This window comes from Pseudorasbora parva, chromosome 1, assembly GCF_024679245.1.
Source record: "Pseudorasbora parva isolate DD20220531a chromosome 1, ASM2467924v1, whole genome shotgun sequence".
In the NCBI taxonomy this organism is placed as follows: domain Eukaryota; kingdom Metazoa; phylum Chordata; class Actinopteri; order Cypriniformes; family Gobionidae; genus Pseudorasbora; species Pseudorasbora parva.
The window spans coordinates 38,555,234-38,581,637 of record NC_090172.1 but is presented as its reverse complement, the minus strand read 5'-3'; the positions used below and the strand labels follow the sequence as shown (position 1 = coordinate 38,581,637).

Here is a 26,404-nt window from a genome sequence, read left to right as displayed (position 1 = left end):
TGTCAGTTTTTATTATTATTATTATTATTTTAAAAATAAATACTTCTAGCAAGATTTTCTTTTTTACATTATAGATGAAAAAATAAATGGTGAAAAATGCACTGTAACATTTTCATGAAAAAAAAATTATATATATATATATATATATATATATATATATATATATATATATATATATATATATATATATAATATATTAATTTTTTTTTCATGAAAATGTTAGTGCATTTTTCACCATTTATTTTTTCATCTATAATGTAAAAAAGAAAATCTTGCTATGTCTATTATTTTATATATAATTAAAACATTTTTGAAAGAAATTACTACTTTTATTTAGCAAGTATGCATTAAATTGGTCAAATACTAATGATCAAACAGTAACAACATTTATGTTACAAAAATCTATCATCAAAGAATCCTGGTAAATGTTAATAAAATACAAATAATAGTGTATATTAAATGTTCTATGAGCACCAAATCAGAATATTGACACAAAAAAAGTTATATATACAGATATTTTTATTTTCATATCTTCTAAACAATAAATTATACACCATTTATTTCTATGTAAAATAATTCTTACTGATCCAAAGGTTAGTGTGTGTGTGTGTGTGTGTGTGTGTGTGTGTGTGTGTGTGTGTGTGTGTGTGTGTGTGTGTGTGTGTGTGTGCGTGTGTGTGTGTGTGTGTGTGTAGGCATGTTTTTCTGACATATGAGGACACAAATGTATATAATGACATTGGTATGACATAGGTGTTACAAGGAGAGGGTGAAATATGGGGACATTGGCCATGTCCCCACTTTTCAAAATGCTTATAAATCATACAGGATGACTATTTTAGAAAGTAAAAATGCAGAATGTGTCCTGTGATGGGTAGGTTTAGGGGCAGGGGCAGTGTAAGGGGATAGAGAATATGGTTTGTACTGTATAAAAACCATTACGCCTATGGAATGTCCCAATATGTCACAAAAGCAAACGTGTGTGTGCGCGTGTGCTTGTTTTTGTGAAATATCAGGACACAAATGAGTATAATGACATGGGTATTACAAGGAGAGGGTGAAATATGAGGACATTACCCATGTCCCAACTTTTTAAAAGGCTTATAAAGCATACAGGATGAGTTTTTTTAGAAAGTAAAAATGCAGAATGTGTCCTGTGATGGGTAGGTTTAGGGGTAGAGGCAGTGTAAGGCGATAGAAAATATGGTTTGTAAGGTATAAAAACCATTACGCCTATGGAATGTCCCCATATTTGAAAAATGTATGTAAAAAACAAATGTGTGTGTAATGTAACTCTATAAAATCATAAGCACAGAATTTCATAAACACAACAACTGGCAATATTGTATCTAAAATATAAGCTATTCATAATAATTTCTTGTTTATTGAACAGTAATATAAAAACAATTGCAACTGTGCTAATATTTAAAACCACAAACTCAAAAACCGCGTTCAAATGTTGTGTTCTTTCATGTCAAAGTTCAGTTGCTCCATATCAAACCAGTCAACTTAAGAGTTAAATTCAGTGAAGAGACGTGGTGGCTGTTCTGGTGTTGTGTTGTCGGTGTGTTGTTGTTTAGTTGTAACTCTTAGCTGAGGCGCAGAGGGTGTCTGTTGTTTGGAGAATGAATTTTGGAGCAGTGCTTTGTTCATAGCTTGTGGGAGGGCAAATGTGAGGTGCTTACATTTACATGTGGGGCAGACACAGATACGCACGTGCACGTGGCTACATTAAGCATCATTAGGAGGGTTAACTCATCACTTCAAAAGAGTCAAAGATGGGGAGATTCCCAGAGGAGAAAGGCTGAGAGCCTGTGGTGGATTCTGTTGCTCCCTGTAGAGAGAAAAAGTGAGAGATTGATGGGATGAAGAATGAAAGCAACGAAGTAAAGAACGAAAAGAAAGAAAGAGAAGTGTGTGTAGGTGCGATGTTTTTGGCGTGTGTGATAAATCTTTACGTCTCTCCTGGGTTTATCGTAGCAGCAGACATAAACAAAGGAAACGAAACAACAAACAGGAAAACAGGAAATGCAGATGTCATCACCCTCCTTCCTATTGTGATGACACCGTTATGATCAGCGCCACACAAAGACGCAAAGATGTCAAGTACAAAGCAAGCGGGTTGCGTATGTATGAGGTGTGTGTGTGTGTGTGATTTTGTTCTGCATCCTTCGTCCTCTAAGAGTACGTGCGGCTACCTGCGCTCCCTTGTTAGTGTGACCTTAACGTGGGTATTTAGTTTTGAAAATCACTCGCACCACCCCATACAAATGCCCTTCCCCCGTCTCCCCACTTCACTCACTCAGGTGACTAGCACACAGTCCCCTCAGCTGCGCTATTCTGCTGCTAAATTGCCCACTGATGGATGGATGGAGTTTGATAAATGGATGGACGTCTGGATTGCTGTTGTTTCAGAGTGCGCTGATATAATACAGTACACATAGGCCAGAGAGCTGGATAGTGAAGAATGACTGGAGCACAAAACATTTTTGTTCAACAACCACATTTTACAGACTATCAAACACACTTGACTGCTGCTTTTTCAGACATTTGTTAAGTAGATGTCAGCAGCTTGCTATGGTTCGACCTCTTGTTCAAGGACTGGACTTCACCGGCCTAGTTTTCTAAAGCCTCTCTGGTGCAGAAAGGCAACATGCTTTAGAGTTTGTTTTTGGCCTTTAAAAATGGTCCTTGTGTTCAAAAACCAATAGTATTATTTTACTAACAGCCTGATGTCTGTAATGAATGGTGGTTCTAGACACAAAAGCTTATAACGAGTTTTTTTTTGCTTTGTTGTTGAGCGAGTTATATATATCAATACAAAATGTATGATTTCTAAATTCACAAAACAATGTATTTAAATTAGTCGTGATTTTATTACTTATAAAGATTTTTTTTTACGATATTCCATACAATATGTTCTATAGAAAGACAATTATATTCTATAGAATATTTAATATTTATTAAAATAGACCATTTAAAGGTGCACTATGCAACTTTCCGTCCACTTGAGGTCACCTTTTCTAAACAAAGGCGTAGTTTGATGACGCAAAGTGTGAGCGCAGTTATTAATGTTACTGTAGTGTAAAGCAGAGCAGGACCGAGTGTTGTGGACCTGAGCACAGCTGCTGGAGCGTTTGTGAAACAAATACCCGCCTCGCGAATACCGGGACTTTTATTATGACGGGACGGGACACAGTCGCCGGGCGCCTGCACTGATCCGCTCTTCCGGTTATGATTTTGAGGTAATGTAGCTCTGTTTATCACATTAGATACATTTAAGTGTGTTTAAAATTATGTTATGACGTTACTCCGTGCATTCACTTGTTCACACTGCTAAGAGTAAAGCGCTCCTGCCAAATAAAAGCCGAAACCGAGGGTAGCGCAGATATGACGCAATTGACAGGCGACTCCCTCAAACGCAATGCTGAAACGTCCCTGTCCTTAGTTAAAATAGTAATTTTCTCACAATTTACAAATAGTTGGAAACATCTGGGATATTGTAGGTACTCAACTGAACAAAATATATAACACCAGCCTAGTGGTTTTTGGATATTTTACTGCAAAAATACAACATAGTGCACCTTTAATGATTATTAGCAATAACATGGTGATAATTATAATAATAATTACCAGGTTAACGTATCACTTTTTTTAAAGGTAAGACAAGTATATTTATATAGCACATTTTATTGTACACTATAGTAATGAAATGTGCTAGCCTGGATGCCAGCCGAACTTAGCCCCGCACAAAATTTTTAGGTCGGGCAGTTCGGTCTGACCTCGCTCCATAGAGGAGTAATTCTCTCCGAACAGAAACTGTTCGGACCAATGAAATCATCAATCAATGAAGGGTGGGCTTTAGACGATGATGGACAGATGATAAACAGTAACGTAATCATGCACGTCATCAAAGGGGCTTGGATTATATTTGTTCAAATCTTAAATGGAGAGCTTGTTTGTATATGCATTTACCTTCACAATTTCTTTCAGAAATGATGATCATGTTGGGTAAGTACTCTGTGTATCATTAAATTATTTTATTTTTTTACAACATTGCTAAAGATCGTGTATTCCCAGCGTGTGTGCAGACAGGGTTGCCATGTTTTTACAACAAAACCCGCCAACTACTAGCCCTAAACAATACCTTCTCTGGGGTTCTCCGGAGAAAAATGGCATTTGGGGGGTAAAATGTTTGTTATTTTGGTAAGGTTGCCTGATAAAATTCGCACTTTCCTGGTTCGGTTGAAACACACCTCATAATCACAGACACCTCATAATCACAGCCCAATGGAGCAGTTTCAGACTCATATTCTGACTAGAATTGAGTATGACCACGTCAGGCTAAAAATGTGCTTTACATAAAATAAAATAAAAATGCATAAGAAATAAAAATGAATTCCAGTTAAATCACATTTAATGTGCTGGGACAGCTATTTAAGCTTGTTTTCCCTGAAAAGTAAAAGCACTGTGGCTTTTTTTGAACATTGTTGAGCTAAGTCTAGAGTCATTTGATCAACCAATTGTGTGAGTTTGGGCCAGTACTACCTGGAAGACATAGGGGCAAATTTGGGAAACCTGTTTGAAAACACTCATTGTTTTTCCAGTTCTTTTTGGTGTCTCTAGTGGTGTAGAAATGACATTCTGCATCTTTAACGTTTTGACCCTGTGTTGCTCCTTTCAGGTGGAGTTTGAATGGCTGAGGCAATACTGGTTCCAGGGCCGGCGTTACGCTCGATTCTGCAGCTGGTGGACTAAACCCATGGAACAGATGGAGAAAGACTGGAAGGAAATGGAGCGAATGGTAAGAGTGATGGAATGAACTGTAAGCAGGCCTGCACAGAATCTGCGCCCAGATTTCTGCTCAATTCAGCATCTGACATTTCAGCTCTACATATGCATGTTTGTTTATGAAATATTTTGGCTAATTTGATTTTGCTTTCAGCTACCAGTACAGTGTTGTAATCCCCGCGCTCCTTAACACATTTTGCAATATTTAAACCCACATTCCTTGCGGTAAATGTGAAACAAGTGTTCAGATTCTGTGGGTGGCTGGCCGTAAGACAAGAATCAGGGACGTAGAGAAAGATGGAGAGAATAGGAAGTGTAAAGTAGATTTTGAAAATCTGTGTTAACACCATCACAGTCAACCTAGTCCTCTTTTACATAGTTTTTTTTTTGTATGACATTTTTTAATTTTATTTTACAACTGTCAATGGGTGGTGAATTTAGAAAATAAGCTATTTATACAGGCACAATACTCGCCATGCACCAAATGTGCTGTTTTGTTTTGTTTTGTGATGGTTCATGAGTCCCTTGTTTGTCCTGCGGAGTTAAACTGCAGAAAAATGGAAATTCTTCAGTTTCCAGCATCTTTTGCATATTTAAACCCTCTCCAGCAGGGACTGTATGATTTTGAGATCCATCTGAGGGACTCAAACACAACTATTAATAAAAGGTTCAAACGTTCACTGATGCTCCAGAAGGAAACACTATGCATTAAGAGCTGGGCGTGAAAACTTTTGAACAAGTTGATGTGTTACGGGTTTTGTATCTTGTTTAAATGTGAAATGTTTTCGTTTATTACTTCCCTTCAGAAGCCACAGGAGATATTACATGTTTCCCTGAAGACAAATTAAGTACAATTTACCTTATCTTCAAATGAAAACATTTTTTTACACCCCACCTTACTGCATTGAGTTTCCTTCTGAAGCATCAGTGTACATTTTCACTTTATCAGGACCCTGTCTTGTCACCCTTCTGCCCGATGATGACCCCAGTATGCAGGACGGCATCAGGGCTCTCTCCTTCTGGAGAGGATGCAGCTGAGTTTTAAGCTGATCAGTGTTTTTTTTTTAAGTTTGACAGCTGATCAGTGCTGTCTGTTTGACATGTTTGATCCATGTGTGTGTGTCGAGCACACAGCTCTGCTTTCAGTGCTGTAGTTACTTTCAGTAGGGGGCACTGTTGTATCATCATAGTCTATCTGTCTCTCGCTTTTTTGAGCAGTAATCACATCTAATGTGCTTCTGGGGCTAAGGACCAGCTTTTGAGCTAGCGTGTGTGTGTATGAAGGGGTGAGACTGTATCAGGCTCACTGTGCGATACCGGTCCTCCTTCTGTTCAGAAACACAATTTAAGAGCGCTGACATCCACCCTTCAAAGATGCACATGTTTTTGTGTCTCTGAATATCAAGTTAAACTTTTTTCCCCTCAATTATTTTATTTCAGTAAATAGAAGTAAATGAAATGTAAATGTAAAAATTATAATGTAATAGTTTCAATTTCAAAGTTTTTTTTTTTTAATGCTATATCACTGATGATATATTATTTTAAACAAAAAGGATGAGAGAGAGAAATAAATCTCCAAAAAATGGACAAGAGAGAAGAAGGAGAAAAATTACAATACCTGCAATATTCATTCATCTTAACATTTAAAGACTTTAGATTTTAATTATACTTATCTTTTTTCCCCATTTATTTTTGTAGTATTTATGCTGACATTATGGGTGCATTTTACCCGAGTTTAACCTGATCAAGATATTTTCTGCGTTTTTCTGCGTTTTGTTAGTTGTACAAATATTGAATTTGTAGGATTGTTAGAGCTTAAATAAATAGGCTCATGAATGTGAAAGCACTTTAAAAAATACATATCATTTGAATTCCTAATATCTGATATTTTCATGGCTGATTTAAATTCATTTAAGAATGATTTCGAGAGACAGTCATGGCATTTAACAGGGACAAGTGTTTATCCGAGATTCTTGGGAATTGTCTCGTTGGCCTTCCTGCACTTCTCTTGATTTTTCTGCAGTCTGAGCGGGTCCAGGGTTGGCTTGGTCCGTGTGTTTCTCTGTGTGTTCACCTCTTCCTGCTGTTTATTAAAACCGCTCCACTCCCATGGGGGTTTCTCTCTTTCGTTTTCCTCCTTTCCTCTTTTCTCTTTTCTTGTGTCTCCCTCTCTTTGCTCTTCAGGCTGTTGTGAGCAAATTTTCACCCCTCCATTTGAATGACATACTGATAAAACAAGTCTCTCTCTCTCTCTCTCTCTCTCTCTCTCTCTCTCTCTCTCTCTCTCTCTCTCTCTCTCCTCTCTCTCTCTCTCTCTCTCTCTCTCCTTCTCTCTCTCTCTCTCTCTCTCTCCAACCTGAAACAACATAGGAAAAATGGCAGAAAATGGAAAAGAAGAAAGAAAAGAATAAGATAGCCATTTAAATGTGCTCTGATAAGATGAGGTAAATGTTATCAAACATCAGGTCTCAGGTCCTCTCCTCAATTTCTCACACACAACACACACACACACACACACACACACACACACACACACACACACACACACACACACACACACACACACACACACACACACACACACACACTGGGTGAACGTCGGGTCCTACAGAGAAGCTATCGTATTCCTCATACACCACTGACATTTATTTAGCTTTTACCAGTGACACTTTCTTTCTCTCGCGCACTCAGTCAGTCTATACTGGCACAGGAGAGATAGTTGGCTATATGCAAAATACTTTAAATACCATCCAAGCCATTTTTTTTTATTATTATTATTTTCTTTCATTTGTATGTGGTTGCAGGGCAGAGAGTGAGACGGCTGAGAGTGAGACAGGTCTGTTAAGAATATCATGGTTTATTCTGATGTTTTAGGTCTAATTTGTCACTTTTTCCAGTTTCTGTCGCTCAGAGCGTCACATCAAAAAGCTTTTCCCCCTCTAACCGTGTCTTTCTGTCTTTCTTCACGTACGCCGTCATCAAATATTGTGAAACATTTATTTTCAGACTGAATAGAAACTATTTTGCGTTTATGGAAACAGTGAGCCGTTTAAATGCATCTTCTGTTCCTTTTCGGTGGTGTTTGTGTTGGTCTTTATTTGCATGCGTAGATCGTGCACAGTGACCGTTTCATTTCATCTTCTCCCACCAATGAAAGAAAACTGAGCGAGCGAGAGAAAGCGAGCAATCATGACTGCAGGGGTCACCATTGATATCTGATTACGTTATTGACCTAGCGTGCGCGTGTGTGTGGCAGACAGGAAGGTAAAGACCTCTCTCCCCAGCGAGAGAGTGAGAGTGAGGGTCAATGTAAATGTTATTGCAGTGTGAGCTCATTTGATCAAAGCCACTGAAAGGTTAAGCGAATCCAATCTGGTTTAGTGTGTCTGAGGGTAGGGGGTGTATATGTGTGTGAGGGCAGCGGAGAGAAAGAGGCGGACGCAGCGAGGGGATTATAGTATAGCCGCTGAAACGCTGGATGTGGTGCGGAGCGCTTCTCTCTGTCTCTAATGCGTTTAGACAGCAATTGGCCTTAATAACCTTTATTGACTTCACTAGGTCAGTGCCAAGGATCTAATTATTCAAGTGTATCAATTTCATCTAGTTTAGAGCTGCCTCGTTCTGATAATTATTTTAAGGTCGACCGGGGCAATTAATCTCTATTCACTTATTTGATGAGTTTGTAAAACATTATAAATGTAATGGCTTTGCTGTGCATTTTCATCATAATAATATTCCAGAATGCCTTTTTGCTGGGCCACTGTGTATTGAACTAAGTAGCTCTTTTCATTTTTTTTTTTTTTTTTGTCTAACGTGTGCATGTTGGAGAGTGTATATATACAGTTTGTGACTGTTGTAATTCAAATATATACAAGTACTGCATTAAATTATATATCCTAATATAAATAATAGCTGTGTGTGTGTGTATAATATATATATATATATATATATATATATATATATATATATATATATATATATATATATATATATATATATATATATATATATATATATATATATATATATATAAACAATACCATAAGTTGATCCATACATCTTTGAGTGTTTTCAAAACCAGCAATCAGAGACATAAGCGAAGGCACGATCCCATAGTTTCTTTCTCCTTTCATAGGCCATTTCTTTTGCCTGTGTTTTTCTCTGAGCCGCCGTTTCTTGTCAGATCAGAATGAACCACTCCATTTACCTGTGTTTCTCCTTTCGGCTTGCCCGCTTAAATAAAAGAAGAAATTACCTCCCAATTTCTCTTATTACACTTATAAACTGTAAATAAAAGGCTTCTAATAAATTTCACAGTAAGGGGCGGTTTATATTGGAGAATGGAGGAAAAATGGGAAGAAAAGAAGCAGGAAAAGGGGGGCGAGGAGAAAAACACTGTACAGTAGAATTTGCGGGCAAAAGGTATTTATGATTCCCTTTGAAGTCCTTATTGAACAGGGTAAGCTGAATTTTAGCAGGCCGTCATAGTGGGGAGGGTAAATACTTAAACCCCTTTAGAGAATTTCATGCGCTGATATGCCACTTGCAGGCTGTGTGTTTGTGTTTTCTACCTACAGGGAGAGAGAGAGCGAGAGTGAGAAGGAGAGAGAGAGTGTGGTGGCTGGCTTTGTACCTGCATACAGGCGCTTTTACAGATTCTTTGGGCAGGCTGGGAGACCGGTGGGTCTGTTTGTGTTTTTTTTGGGTCTGTTGTTTTTTGTTGTTTTTTTTTCTTTGGTGGCAGGGATGGAATCTTTAGGAAGAAATGTATATATACAGTAAGGAAAATAAGTATTTGAACACCCTGCAATTTTTTTGCAAGTCCTCCCACGTAGAAATCATGGAGGGGTCTGAAATTGTCATCGGAGGTGCATGTCCCCTGTGAGAGACATAATCTAAAAAAGAAAATCCAGAAATCACAATGTATGATTTTTTAACTATTTATTTGTATGATACAGCTGCAAATAAGTATTTGAACACATGAGAAATTCAATGTTATGAATTGAGGAATCAAATTTTCCTTGGGTTTTTTGATATATAAAAGGTCATGGTAATATAAGAATATCTTCTAGGTTTCAGAGCTGAAAACTTCCTTGTTAGTCATAGAAAAGCTTTTATAGACACCAGACTCAGCAAACGGTCCTGTGGCTCATACTGACGTCAGTGCGTGATTACACACCACCTCTACTGAATAATGCACATGTAGTTTACAGAATCTACAGCACGTCTAATATTAGGAATCAGTGGTTGAACTTTATTTTTAATGAAGTTTCAGCTCACATGGGGAAGACAGTGGTGTTGATTTCATTTCACTGCGGAATCATTTGTAAACAAATCTCCGGTCGATGCTGAATTTGGATCCGACAGGAATGGTGCAACACACTTATGTGAGTAAAAACGTGTTTATATAAGTGATATTATTGCATTGTTATAGATCGTTTTGCTTATGTATACGTGTCTAACTGAAACATGCCTTTAGAACGCTGGACTCAGACAGGTATGGGTCATCGCTCGCAAAGCCCGGCAGGCTGATGAATCATAATATTCTGCTCTTGTTCTGCTATTCTCTCTATTTCAAGATGTTTTTGAACGTAAAAAACACACAAATATCTTTAGTTGACCTCAGACAACAGTATAAAAAAATAAAAAAAGCCAGTTCATGACACCTTTAATATTTGGTACAGTAGCCTTTGTTTGCAATTACAGAGGTCAGACGTTTCCTGTAGTTTTCCTCCAGGTTTGCGGGAGGGATTTTGGCCCACTCCTCCACATAGATCTTCTCTAGATCAGTCAGTGTTTTGGCCTGTCGCTGAGAAACACAGAGTTTGAGCTCCCTCCAAAGATACTCTATTGGGTTTAGGTCTGGAGACTGGCTAGGCCACGCCAGAACCTTGATATGCTTCTTACAGAGCCACTCCTTGGTTATCCTGGCTGTGTGCTTCGGGTCATTGTCGTGTTGGAAGACCCAGCCTCGACCCATCTTCAATGCTCCAACTGAGGGAAGCAGGTTGTTCCCCAAAATCTTGCAATACATGGCCCCGGTCATCCTCTCCTTAATACAGTGCAGTCGCCCTGTCCCATGTGCAGAAGAACACCCCAAAGCATGATGCTACCACCCCATGCTTCACAATAGGGATGGTGTTCTTGGGATGGTACTCATCATTCTTCTACCTCCAAACACATTTAGTGGAATTATGACCAAAAAGTTCTCTTTTGGTCTCATCTGACCGCATGACTTTCTCCCATGACTCCTCTGGATCATCCAAATGGTCATTGGAAAACTTAAGACAGCCTGGACATGTGCTGGTTTAAGCAGGGGAACCTTCCGTGCCATGCATGATTTCAAACCATGACCTCTTAGTGTATTACCAACAGTAACCTTGGAAACGGTGGCCCCAGCTCTTTTCAGGTCATTGACCAGCTCCTCCTGTGTAGGTCTGGGCTGATTTCTCACCTTTCTTAGGATCACTGAGCCCCCACGAGGTGAGATCTTGCATGGAGTCCCAGTTCGAGGGAGATTGACAGTCATGTTTAGCTTCTTCCATTTTCTAATGATTGCTCCAACAGTGGACCTTTTTTCACCAAGCTGCTTGGCAATTTCCCCGTAGCCCTTTCCAGGCTTATGGAGGTGTACAATTTTGTCTCTAGTGTCTTTGGACAGCTCTTTGGTCTTGGCCATGTTAGTAGTTGGATTCTTACTGATTGTAAGGGTTGGACAGGTGTCTTTTATGCAGCTAACAACCTCAAACAGGTGCATCTAATTTAGGATAATAAATGGACTGGACATTTTAAAAGCAGGCTAACAGGTCTTTAAGGGTCAGAAGTCTAGCTGATAGACAGGTATTCAAATACTTATTTGCTGCAAAAAATTTTTTTTTAAGTGCACACACAGAGGCTAACGACTCCCCAAAAGACCAGTTAAACACAATTGGCTAACAGACAAAAACGCCACACGTTATATCCCACCAACAATGCTGAAGAAATCTATTGTATAGTAAATCTATTATTGTGTTGATAATGTATTTAGAGGTGTAACTAATCACTGGCTTTATTAAAGGTTGCCAGATTAGTGGAGTCAAATATTTTAGACATGGTTGTTTGGTTGATCGTTTACATGTTGTTATTAGCCAAAAGGCAAGATTTGTCAATTTTGTCTTGTTTTATTCCCGTTTATACAAGATTCATGGTCTTTGATATAGTTATGTTTGTTTGTTTATCATATATTTACATATTCATCTTGAAAACTGTTCAAACTGTTTGTGTGTGCGTGTTAAATATATTTATGAAGACCAAATTACTTGATTTCCGATGGGCTGAGCCTGGGATTTAGTGGGTTTAAAGTTAAAGTATTTATTTAATGTATACTATATGCGGCGAGCATTCACTCCGTATCATTTTCAAATTTTTGACCGAAGTGGCTTTTAGAGGCTTTTGTTTGCATCGGAACTCTTCATCATACATGTATGTATGTGTATGCATGTGGATATTATATTATATTATATTATATTATATTATATTATATTATATTATATTATATTATATTATATTATATTATATTATATTATATTATATTATATTATATTATATTATATTATATTATATTATATTTAGGGATGTAGTGGAGGCTAAACGGACGTAAACGCAGTTTGCACCTTCCAAAATTCGGAAATAGCATTTACCCACCTCCAAAGTGCGTTTATCCACCTCTAAATTGAGTTTATCCACCTCTAAATAGCCTACAGTTCCTACGCCATTTTAAATTAAGCTTATGTCGTTTTAGTTTCATATTGTTTATTTTCATTGGTTGTTTGTTGTACAGATAGACAAAGTCTTTCATATTGTGCTGCAACTGTCAGTGTGAGTAGTGGGAAGTTCGGAACATTTTACTGACTCGGATCTTGAGTCTCGTTCAGCAAAATGTACTAATCTTTTCTCTTTCCGTCTCTATGGGACTGATAGGAAGATCAAAAGACTCGGATCTCACCTGTCGATTCAGAATCAGAACTCATATGTTGCGTAATGCGCATGCAAGGTCAACACAAAATGAACAAATCACTCTCTGAGACAACTCGTTAGTCCCGAGTCATATTAAAGATTCATTTAAAATGAGTGAAACATTCATGAACGACACGCAACCAAGATTCAAAAATGGATATCCGGCAATTTTCAAAATGACATAATTATCCTTTTGTAGTACATTTAATCAGCTTGTGACACTTTTCAATCACTTTTCAAGTGGACAAAGAGGCACTCTGGACATTGTTGTGATATTAATTAATCAGAGGCAGCTGGTTTAATGTAGAGCGCATGTCGAAACCCTGTATAAAAAGCTGCAATGATGCAGTGTATTTTGTGTTCAAATGAAATTTTTTGGGGGTTTTATTGTTTTTTTTTTTAGTTTAGCAAAATCGTCTGTTAAATTAATGTCGGCTGCCATTACACTTGTGGAAACTAAAGTGCAACTTTTATTGTCTTTCTTTTGTTAATTACAGAAACAGAGTTTTCTTTAAATTAAAATTTGTTAAAGGCGCCAAATTCACCCTTCTGTCGTTAATCTGCACCTGCTGTAATCGACAACAGTAAAATTCTTTGATTCCAGCTTGTTTAATGTGAATATGTTCTAGTGTGTTCTCGTATGTGCTCATATTAGTCACCTCGTAAAATTAGTACGAATTGCTGTGAGATCGGGCTGCATGCACCGGTAGGCAGTGGCCCACCTTACCGTGACCACGATGCGGTCACCCAGAATTTATAGTTTACCCACCTCTTTTTTTTTTACCCCTACACCTCTGATTATATATTATATTATATTATATTATATTATATTATATTATATTATATTATATTATATTATATTATATTATATTATATTATATTATATTATATTATATTATATTATATTATATTATATTATGTTAATTATATTAAAAATATATACGCATATATATATATATATATATATATATATATATATATATATATATATATATATATATATATATATATATATATATATAGTGGGGGAAAAAGTATTTAGTCAGCTTCTTTAGTCAGCAATTGTCAAGTTCTCCCATTTAAAAAGATGAGAGAGGCCTGCAATTTTTATTTTATTTTATCATAGGTACACTTCAACTTTGAGAGACAAAATGAGAAGAAAAAAAAATTCTGAAAATCAATGTCTGATTTTTAAAGAATGTATTTGCAAATTATGGTGGTCATTCCCAAACTCCCAAACTTTGGCCATGTGCATTTTCTAATTTTGCTAATTTGATTTGTTTTATTTAACAGTAAGAGTGCAGTACATATTAATGACATTAATATCGTGTAAATACATTTCCTCAAAATTCCACCATTTTAGCACAGAAAATGCGGTAAAGAAAAATTTGCGGAATAGGTCTAGTTTTTAGTATTGTCATGTGCGTGGTTATGTGCAGACGGTTTAGACTTGTTCTTCTGGTGTTGAGTGCAACTCAGTGTGTGCATGAGCAGACGCTGTCTGACAGCTGCTGAACTCTTTGAAGTCAATTTTTTTCTTTCTTAGAAAACCAATAAGTGCTTTATAATGCCTGATCTGTCTTATCTCCCAAAACCCTCCTCACACTCTCGGTTTATTAAGCGCTTTGTTTATTTATTTATTTACTCTGCAGTTTTTCCCCACTTGCTCCTTGATCAATGTGATAAGCGGCTGAAGAAAGAGGAATAAAATCTGGAGTTACAGACCATGACTGATTAATCACTACTGTGGATACGCATACAAACACCGCATACATGCTTCATTAAATTCTACAGAGGAACACAGACCTGCACAAAACGTACAGTTTACTGCCAGTCAGGTAGAGGCCGACCTTATTTAGTAGATCTATGTCTTTAGATGTGTGTCTAATTTGTCTGTCTCTCTCTCCTCTATCCTTTCTTTTAATTCCTCAGAGTCACCAGGTTGGCTATCATGTCGGGGCTCTTAACCGAGTTAAGGCACGGTTCAGAACAATGAGAGAAAGAATGGGAGATACTGATGCCAAGCCACTGTAAAATTGTTGGATTCGCTTGAAAAATCGCAAAGAAAGAAAGGAATTATAAAGAAGATATTGCAGATAATTCGAGAGGTTTCAGGAGAGAAGGGAGAGAAAGATGATGATATAAAAGGAGATGGGGAGAGAGAGAGTGTGCGTGTGGAGACGTGTTACGCAGAGCACAGTCTGGTGGCTGATGCATACTCAGAAGTTGCAGTCTTTGTGTTTGTTTTTGTGTTTGTTTGTTTGTGTTTGGACAGAAGTTGAGAGCGAGGGATGACACTCTGGCTGAGATGAATAGACACAGATGTGTTTGATAGTAAACACTCTCTCCTTCTCCAAGGGGAAATGTTCCTGTAGAAATGTGTTATGATCCCCTCCCTTTCAACTCTCTCTCTCTCTCTCTCTCTCTCTCTCTCTCTCTCTCTCTCTCTCTCTCTCTCTCTCTCTCTCTCTCTCTCTCTCTCTCTCTCTCTCTCTCTCTCTCTCGTATGATGCGGCGGAAAGTGGCAGTTGAAAATAAACAAATAATTAAAATTTTGAATACTATACCAGTTGTTGGAAAAATCATCTGTATCTGTATTAGTAATGGAAATATATAATATTGGTCAATCTCTACTTTAAAAGGCTCCATTACAGTTTAATAGACAAAAGCCTAGTTCCAGACTAAAATGAAAAGGAAAAAAAAAATGTCAGTGCCATTGTTTTGTCTCAAGATGCACACTTTTTATTATTATTATTATTATTATTATTATTATTATTATTATTATTATTATTATTATTATTATTATTATTATTATTATTATTATTATTATTATTATTATTATTATTATTATTTTATAAATAATGCATGTTTATAAAAGCTACTTAAATGGCCTAATTTAACAAAGGTCTGCTCCTGGCTTAATCTCATCCTTGTTTGTGAAACCAGGACATTATATTATGAGCCAGTTTATTATGCATTATGGACTGGCTTTATGCCTTATGGGAAGGTTTTATGCTTTTATGAATAGGCTTTGCTTGTAGGGGCTATAAACACTATTCTCTGCTCTTTCTTATGCCGTACTCAAAAGTGAGTGTCTGTTTCTATCTGTTTACCCACTAATATTATACTTGCATGTCATAGCGAATGATTCCTGCACATATTTCTTAAGGCATTCTAGCTTAGAGGTATTAAACTATCAGATTTTGGAAAGAAAATTATTTTATTTGTTACACTTATATATATAATACACTGGAAAAATGTGTCCTGCTATACAAGAGCCCTCAGGCTTCCCTAAACCACTGATGCATATTACTTCATTCACTTCACTACTGATATTTTCAGCATTTAGATGACATATAAATTATACAACACAGTGTATCCTATAACATCATAAATTGTAGTCGGTACAACTTGGGTTGGGTTTCGCTCTTTTAGCGGCTAGCCAATGTTAATCGTTTTTCCCAATGTCGCATTTCAGCCACCGTAGAAAAAAGACATGTAATGAAAATGGCTTCAGGTCTATGTGATTGTAATCTCTGCCTATAGTTCACATTCTTTAAGTGGTGAAAATGAATCTGTGTGGAGTGAGGAGAGAGTGAGGTTTTGGCCCCGCTCCCACTTCCAAAAGCTTTCACTGGCAGGAGAAACGTGGGTACAAGATGCTAATCTCTAATCTCCAATCAGCAGGCAGATCCAGAAGGAGATGGAGGTGGAGAGAGATGAGGCATAAGTATACATATGTGTTTGTGTATATGACAGAGATTGAAAGTGGGGTATGAAGTCACAACGAAAGTGATACATTCAAGAGACAGAGCTTTGAGAGCAGCACAAGTATTTTATAGACTGGTATTCTGGTATTCTATTAGTTGGTATAACCAACCCCTAAAGGGATACTCACCCTCAAGTTTTTCCAACCCTGTGTGAATTTCTTTCTTATGCTGAACACAAAGGAAGATATTTTGAAGAATATGTCTAACAACACAGTTGATATGCTCCACTGACTTCCATAGTATGAAAAAAAAAATAAAAAATCATACTATGGAAGTCAATGGAGCCCATCAATTGTTTGTTCATTGACAATTATTCAAAATATATTATTTTTGTGTATAGCAGAAAAAAGAAATACATTCAGGTTTGGAAGAAATCCAGGGTTATTTTGTATTAAAAATTAATTGTGGAAAAAAATTTTTTTTCATGAAACTTTGATGAAAGTTTGAAAAATATGACAACATTTATAACTTGACTGGCTCTTTTGCATCCTTGAGTAAAAAGTAAAATAAAATAATAAACATCAAAACTATAAAAGAAACTCAGACCCCCTTAAATGTTTTACTCTGTTATATTGCAGCCATTTTTTTTTCTCATTAATGTACACAAAGCACCCCATATTGACAGAAAAAAAAAACAGATTTGTTGACATTTTTGCCGATTTATTAAAAAAGAAAAAAACTGAAATATCATACGGTGTGTCCTAAGTATTCAGACCATTTGCTTTGACAGGTGCTGTCCATTTCTTCTGGTCATCTTGAAATGGTTCAACACCTTCATTTGAGTCCTGCTGTGTTTGATTATACTGATTGGACTTGATTAGGTAAGCCACACACCTGTCTATATAAGACCATACAGCTCACAGTGCATGTCAAAGCAAATGAGAATCATGAGGTCAAAGGAACTGCCTGAAGAGCTCGGAGACAGAATTGTGGCAAGGCGCAGATCTGGCCATGACTACAAAACAATTGCTGCTGCGCTCAAGATTCCTAAGAGCATTATGGCCTCCATAATCTTTAAATGGAAGACGTTTGAGATGTCCAGAACCAACCTGGCTGTCCAGGAAAACTGATCTATTGGGGAGAAGAGCCTTGGTGAGAAAGGTAAAGAAGAACCCAAAGATCACTGTGGCTGAGCTCCAGAGATGCAGTCGGCAGATGGGAGAAAGTTGTAGAAAGTCAACCATAACTCCAGCCCTTCACCAGTCAGGGTTTTATGGCAGAGTGGTCTGATGGAAGCCTCTCCTCAGTGCAAGACACACGAAAGTTTGCCAGAAAACAACCTGAAGGACTCCAAGATGGTGAGAAATATGATTCTCTGCTCTGATGAGACCAAGATAAAAAAATTTGGGCTTAATTCTAAGCAGTACGTGTGGAGAACAATGTCACCTGTTCAATACAGTCCCAACATTGAAGCATGGTGGTGGCAGCATCATGCTGTGGGGGTGTTTTTCAGCTGCAGGGACAGGAAGACTAGTTGCATTGAGGGGAAGATGAATGCGCCCAAGTACAGGGATATCCTGGACGAAAACTTTCTCCAGAGTGCTCAAGACCTAGGACGGGGCCAAAGGTTCACCTTTCTACAAGACAATTACCCTAAGCACACAGCTAAAATAATGGCTTCACAACAACTCCAAGACTGGATATTGAATGGCCCAGCCAGAGCCCTGACTTAAACCCAATTTAGCAACTCTGGATAGACCTGAAAAATGACTGTCCACCAACATTTACCATTTAACCTGACACAATTGGAGAGGATCTGCAAGGAGGAATGGCAGAGGATCACCAAATCACCCCAAAAATCACTGGGGTGTGAAAAACTTGTTGCATCTTTCCCAAAAAGACTCATGGCTGTATTAGATCAAAAGGGTGCCTCTATTAAATACTGAGGAAAGGGTCTGAATACTTAGGGCCATGTGATATTACAGTTTTAATTTTTTAATAGATCTGCAGAAATGTCAACAATTCTGTGTTTTTCTGTCAATATGGGGTGGTGTGTGTACATTAATGAGAAAAAATGAACTTAAATGATTTATGTCTGGAATATAACAAAGAGTAAAAAATGTAAGGGAGTCTAAATATATAATATTACCATCATGTATGTTTTTTTGTGTATATTTATGGATATGGATATTTAGTACTGTATCAACACAATACATGTATTGATTTATTTGTAGTGTTTTTTAGTCATACATTATCAGTGCTAAATTGCTTTTTGTGTCATATAGTTTTTGCATTAGCAGACTTTTTTTTTTGTCTTTTTGAATGGTAGTCCTCTGCAGGTCTGTAAGGTTTATGGAGCTCATATTGCATACAGCAAGAGTGGTAAAATCATTAAACTCAACCTCTAGACGCATTAGACAGCATATTTGGTGTTTTGAGATGTTATCAACTGCTTTTGGTTAGCAGTCGCCTTTTTATAACTTTCCCACCTAAAAGAGACTGACAGAGAGAGCAAGAGAGAGAGAGCGACAAACTGAGGCAGAGAAAGAAAGAAAATTACAAAGCTTTTAGCCTTTGCCTCATTAGCTCAAGCAAAAAGCATATGTCCAGTTGCCTCTGGCTAGAGGAATCACAATCTCCAGCACAAAAGCCTGCGGCCCACAGAGCTTCCCCATAATGCCTTCAAACGCTCTCACTTGTTGCGTTGGGCTCTCCAGCAGCTGGGTTTCTATTATCTGTCCCCTCTTCTGTCCTCGGACACATTGCTGTGATGTTGTGAACACATTTTTCTAATGTTTTACACTTCATATAATCCATTCTCTCAGCGTGCTGGCTCTGAGGGGAGAGGTAATTGATGAGCCTCAGAGAGATCAGAGGGTCAATGTGGCTGAAAGGCCATACTCAATCACGCATGCACGCACGCACGCACGCACACACACACACGTACACACGTACAAACACGTACACACTCTTAACATGGCATGTGTGATTCAGTCTTCATAGTACTCGGTTGTAGTTGTACCCTTTCAATGCTTCAGTATTGACTTGGGTGAGGACCATCTGTCCCAAACATAACAGAACCTAAAACATGTCCCACCAACCACAAATAGTGAGATATGTGTCTGTGCATGGGCACAGAAGGCCCCAAAAGGTATCTGAGCACATCAACTACCATAGCTGTATGAATAACATTTTTTTGAAATAAATATTTCAAATGAGCTATTTTCAAGCTAAGCATTTCACAGAAAACAGTGTTGTCAAATTTAAAAAATGTTTGGTTGTTTAACATTAGTTGAATATAGATTGTGTTGTAGTTCATACATGGTGTGGTGGATTACTGTATACCTTTGGTTGCTCTGCTTGACACATCCACTAAAACATAGCTGAGATTAGCTGCTGCCATATTCACGGTCCGAGTATGTACTGTATTTGAAGAAGAATTTGCTCCTTTACTGTTGAAGTGTTTTATAAGTTCATGTGTGAAATTTGAATATAATGCAGACATTTTGTGTGCAACATGTCATGTGACCTACGATGGCAGTTGTGTCACTGTTCCTCAATACCGAATACTTGTCTCCTGTGGTCTCATGGGATAGTAAATGGTCATCAGCTTAGAATCTTAGCAGAAGAAATATTATACACCTACTGTTTTATGAATGCTACTTTTTCAGATTCATTTGACATTTCTGCTTTGTATGCAGTATATTTTAAGGAAGTAGATTTTTAATTAAACCGACTTGTCCGACCGAGTCACTTGTCTGTATGATGTTTGTTTTGATAACCGTTGACTCTGGACAAAAAACAAAACAAGAAACATGCAGGTCCTTCTCAAAAAATTAGCATAGATGATAAAAGTTCATTATTTTCCATAATGTAATGATAAAAATTAAACTTTCATATATTTTAGATTCATTGCACACCAACTGAAATATTTCAGGTCTTTTATTGTTTTAATACTGATGATTTCTAAAAAAATTAGCATAACATGAAAAGGTTCTCTAAACGTTCTATTAACCTAAACATCTGAATCAACTAATGAACTCTAAACACCTGCAAAAGATTCCTGAGGCTTTTAAAAACTCCCAGCCTGGTTCATTACTCAAAACCGCAATCATGGGTAAGACTGCTGACCTGACTACTGTCCAGAAGGCCATCATTGACACCCTCAAGCGAGAGGGTAAGACACAGAAAGACATTTCTGAACGAATAGGCTGTTCCCAGAGTGCTGTATCAAGGCACCTCAGTGGGAAGTCTGTGGGAAGGAAAAAGTGTGGCAAAAAACGCTGCACAACGAGAAGAGGTGACCGGTCCCTGAGGAAGATTGTGGAGAAGGACCGATTCCAGACCTTGGGGGACCTGCGGAAGCAGTGGACTGAGTCTGGAGTAGAAACATCCAGAGCCACCGTGCACAGACGTGTGCAGGAAATGGGCTACAGGTGCCGCATTCCCCAGGTCAAGCCACTTTGGGCTACAGAGAAGCAGCACTGGACTGTTGCTCAGTGGTCCAAAGTACTTTTTTCGGATGAAAGCAAATTTTGCATGTCATTCGGAAATCAAGGTGCCAGAGTCTGGAGGAAGACTGGGAAGAAGGAAATGCCAAAATGCCTGAAGTCCAGTGTCAAGTACCCACAGTCAGTGATGGTCTGGGGTGCCATGTCAGCTGCTGGTGTTGGTCCACTGTGTTTTATCAAGGGCAGGGTCAATGCAGTTAGCTATCAGGAGATTTTGGAGCACTTCATGCTTCCATCTGCTGAAAAGCTTTATGGAGATGAAGATTTAGTTTTTCAACACGAGCTAGCACCTGCTCACAGTGTCAAAACCACTGGTAAATGGTTTACTGACCATGGTATTACTGTGCTCAATTGGCCTGCCAACTCTCCTGACCTGAACCCCGTAGAGAATCTGTGGGATATTGTGAAGAGAAAGTTGAGAGACGCAAGACCCAACACTCTGGATGAGCTTAAGGCCGCTATCGAAGCATCCTGGGCCTCCATAACACCTCAGCAGTGCCACAGGCTGATCGCCTCCATGCCACGCCGCATTGAAGCAGTCATTTCTGCAAAAGGATTCCCGACCAAGTATTGAGTGCATAACTGAACATAATTATTTGCAGGTTGACTTTTTTTTGTATTAAAAACACTTTTCTTTTATTGGTCGGATGAAATATATATATTTTTTTTTTAGATTTTTGGGTTTTCATGAGCTGTATGCCAAAATCATCAGTATTAAAACAATAAAAGACCTGAAATATTTCAGTTGGTGTGCAATGAATCTAAAATATATGAACGTGTAATTTTTATCATTACATTATGGAAAATAATGAACTTTTCTCACAAATGCTAATTTTTTGAGAAGGACCTGTATATTATTTTGTTTCTTATTTTAAAATAAATTATATGTTCCAGAGAAGAACGAAAATCATAATAAAATGACTTTTGACACAGTGTAAACAGTGTAGCGTTTCCTAGTTTAATAGCAGAACGTGGTTCTCATGAACAGCATCACTCCAATGGTAAGGCGGCGTTCTGGAAGCTCTGTACTGTTTGCGTTATGTTAACAGCTTAAGAGGCTGACACAGGCTAGAAGAAATAGCTGAATAAAGTCGTTATTTTGTTTGTCGTCGGTTTATAAAATTAGGAGTCCACTGGAGTCACATGGATGTTGTCTTTACTGCCTGTCTGGACCTTGATAGTGTTAATTACAGAGTTGCCTATGGAGGGGTAGGAGAGCTCTCTGATTTTATCATAAATATCTTAAATTATGTTCTGAAGATGAACAAAGGACTTGCAGGTTTGGAACGACATGAGAGTAATTAATAATGGAAATGTATTTAACTCATTCAAGAATTAAGATTTAAAGGAAGTGTATGTAAGATTGTGGCCAAAACTGGTACTGCAATTACTTTCAAATTACAGTAGATCATTGTATCCCCTCCCCCTGACTCGAGGTTACAGATAGGCTGCAGGATCCAGCGAACGTTTGTAGCATTGAAAACACTACTGACTTTGTGATTGGTCGATAGGTGGAGGGCGGAGCTTCAGGCAAAACAGAACATGTCAACATCAACATCAGTTGAGGGCTGCAACAACAACTTTTAAATGACAATATCCTGGCCAGACTACTGTTGTCAGTGATAGAAGTATTTGAAATTAACATGATTTCTTAATGTCTACTGATATATCAGGGCCATTTTATGATTCATTGAAATACATTTCTGACATACAGTTCCTTTATGAAATAAGTTTAATGCTCTTGAGATTTAAAATTATCAGTGATTGATACGTAAATGCTGAAATCCCCCCCCCTTTTTTTTTTTTACAAACTAATGTCCGTCTCATCTGTACATCAAACAGAAAATCATACTGACGTAAATGAAAAGGATGCCTTTTGTACCTCATTTTTGTCACATGCCTATGTTTTATATGTTTTACAAAAGTTATAAAATACAGTCTAGCTGTGCACATTTAGCGTGTGTGTTTTTTCAAACGTAGGTCTTCTAAAGAATGCCCACTGGCTGTTATGTGTTTCAAGTGCTCATGTCATACGTTATCTCGGTGTCTCCAGTCTGACGCTAGCTGTTCAGGTTTCTGTAGATGGCCTTTCTGCTATTGGTTGTCTGGTGTACCTGCCACATAGCCCTGGCGAGTGTGCATGTGTGTTTATACTTCCCCTCTGTTAGTGTGGGGTAACCCGAAGTGTGTTTCCTTGTACAAATACACACAGCCGCCTCTGTTAGTCACTTGCCCTCTGTCTCACCCTCTTCACTGTGGTCCTGAACCCAGGAGCACTGCACAACATCACCCAGCTGACGACAGCTACCGTCATTCAGGGGTAAACAAGGGCACACACACAGATAAGGTGGGCATATATAGGGTGGTAAACTTAAGTTGGTTGTGTAAATTTCTCTCATCAACCCGCCTTGTAAACACATAACACATAGTCGCTCTCTCGCTTTCACACACACACACACACACACACACGATCATGAGTCACTGTTGTTGTGTCATCTATGTTTAGTCTGATGTGATTCAACTGACCTCATGACCCCGCAGTCAGTTAGTCTTGGCAGACTCTTTCACCCGACTCTTTCTTAGACAGGATGACTCTAACAGGTAAAGACCGCTGACAGGTAATGCTTCAGTGAGAGACAGAAGTGCTGTCTCACGGATGAACGAGGGATGAAAAGACATAAAGAAAAAGAGATCGTTGTGAAACAGGTGAGGTGAACCAACGCTGAGAGCACTTTTTGTGTGCTTTCTCACCTGTCAATCATTTCAGCTCCTGCTACTGTAGAAGATGGCGAAAAAGGAAAAGTTTGGCATTTTACATCTTTTTAAAAAAGAAAAGAAAACTGATTCCTTTAAAATAATAAATAAAATATCATATATATATATATATATATATATATATATATATATATATATATATATATATATATATATAATACTATAGGGTGGATTGACAGCACGATCCTTTTTTGTTAGAATGAATAGGAAATATTGTTTCTTAACCTGGTATTAATGATAAAGGCAATGTCGTCATTCGTTATCTGAGTAATTGCTGAGGGGTTGTCAGTGCCAAATCTTCTTTTTTGTGTGTTCGTGTGTTTAAAGCGCCATTTGCAGCACCTTCTTCTGTTTATATCACTTAAGTTTGCTCTGTGTAGATGTATTGTACCTTTAAAAGGAAAGGATATCGTCTATGTTTTAATGGTTTGTCCACAGGGGTTGTTTAGGAATGTGACCATGCCAAAGGTGCAGTCACCCAGATTAGATGTGCCCTTTTGGGATTAATGAATCTTCTCTGACCCTTATGAAAGTTGCTTTATGAATGAGAACTGGTATGTCAGATATATTCTTCAGATAACCACATTTGCATAAATAACTGAACATCATGTTCGGAGTCGGACATTGCTAGGTCTGTAATGTTCTATCTAAAATAAACCTATCTGATCTGAGCTGATCTTTCATATGTCGGTAAGGCATTGTTTTTTGTTGTTTTTTTGTTGTTGTTTTTTTCCGTGTTCTAAGTTAGTTTTGGCTGGATACTCTTACTCATTTTCTATGGACATTGGAGGTGTGGAGAATTTTGTCTTCAGTACTACAAATTTGACTTCTGCTCTTCATTGAACATATACTTTTTTTAAAGTCTGACCCCATAAAGAGACTTATGTTACATTAAATCGGTCAATGTTGGCAGTACGTACATTTACAATGGTACAAAAGATAAAATAAATGCTCTATTCTTTTTTGAATTTTCTATTCATCAAAGAATACTGGAAAAAAGGATCACGGTTTTCACACAAATATTAAGCAGCACAACACTGATAATAATTGTTTCTTGTGCAGAAAATCATCATATTACAATGATTTCTACAGGATCATGCGACACTGAAGACTGGAGTAGTGATGCAAAAAAAAATCAGCTTTGACATCACAGAAATGTATTAAAAGCAGTGATTTAAATTTATAATATTATTTCACAATATACTGTGGTTTTAATCAAGTAAATTTAGCCTTGGTGAACATTATATACTTCTTTCAAAAACATAAAAATCATACCAAACTTTTCAATAGTAGTAAAATGGTAAAATGTTTATATATTATAATTAAAAAAAAAAAAAAAAAAAAAAAGTAATATACACTAAAACATTGTTGTAAAGCAAATATAATTGTATCCTGCTGTTTCTGATACTGGCTTAACCATCAGTGTTTGTAAAATGGTCCTGCAGCATAAATAAAGAATAGATTTGACCTCTGACATGAAGGAAATGAATGTATATTGATTTGTTTAAGTACTGGCTAAGAGCTTGTCTTTGGGATTGGTAGTAAAGCTTGATTCCTTTATTTCAAGTTAAGAGTGGTTGTATTTCTATTGAGGATGCTCAGGGATCCTTTAAAAGCCAGAATCGCTTTGTAACCCTAATGTAGTTTTATGTTACCATATGTCGGTCTAAACAACTTTCAAACAGCGTTTTTCAAGTATCACTTACCCTACCTTTAAAAGAAGAATATTCACTCTTAATATTATGTCAATTTATTATGAGATGTGTAGAAAATTGTTGTTTATAATACTGTTGTTTAGTGCAGAACTTTAGGGAAATCTAATTACAATTATTATTAATTTTTTTTAATCTTTCCCCAAACATTTGAATGTTAGCATATAGTGTTAAATTACTGTGCATATGTCATAATTGACTGACTGAAACTGATATAAAGTTTAAAGTCACAACTGACGGTGTTGTTTGTTTCCAGACTCAGCTGCTGTTGGTTGTGGTGGAGGATGAGAACACGGCACAGGAGAACAGAAGAGAGATGGCAGACATCTTGCTGAACGCCCTGACGGACAGACAGCAGCACAGACAGACATGGAGGGACAGGTGTGTGCCCATGTGCTAAACTCTTATTTAATGCCACATCTTGGTGAATTGTATAGAAGGAAGGACTTTTTTTTGTTCAGCAGGAGGACAATCCTTCAGACCTAGAGAGTTCACACAAACACATGCACACACGTGCTGATAGCCCATTGACTTCCTTCCTCTGAGATAAGGGCGACTGAGAGACATAACCCATTTGTTCCGATAACAGAGAGAACCAGCCTTACACACACGGATATGCATACCAACACATAGCACACACACCATTTTTCCCTTTCTTTATTATTTCCCAATAGACTACTGTGTGTGTGTGTGTGTGTGTGTGTGTGTGTGTGTGTGTGTGTGTGTGTGTGTGTGTGTGTGTGTGTGTGTTTGTGGTAATCTGTCTTCATTCCGATCAGACTATTAGTTGGTAAGGCCTGAATCAAATGAATTTCCATGTGGAAGTTGCGTCTACACCTTTACAACATTTAAGGGCTCCTCCCTGTCCTGTTGTTTCTGTAAAGTGGCCCCTTTAAGGGGGTCTTCCCCT

At 37.6% G+C, this 26,404-nt stretch overlaps 1 protein-coding gene across 1 annotated transcript in view; it reads left to right on the top strand.

Moving 5' to 3' along the window:
- fto (FTO alpha-ketoglutarate dependent dioxygenase) overlaps positions 1-26,404 on the top strand; it is a 174,996-nt gene that overhangs the window by 60,794 nt on the left and 87,798 nt on the right. Inside the window, exons 7-8 of the mRNA XM_067440215.1 lie at positions 4,685-4,804; positions 25,751-25,875. Coding sequence (XP_067296316.1) covers positions 4,685-4,804; positions 25,751-25,875 — 245 coding nt within the window. The remainder of the gene's footprint in view (positions 1-4,684; positions 4,805-25,750; positions 25,876-26,404) is intronic.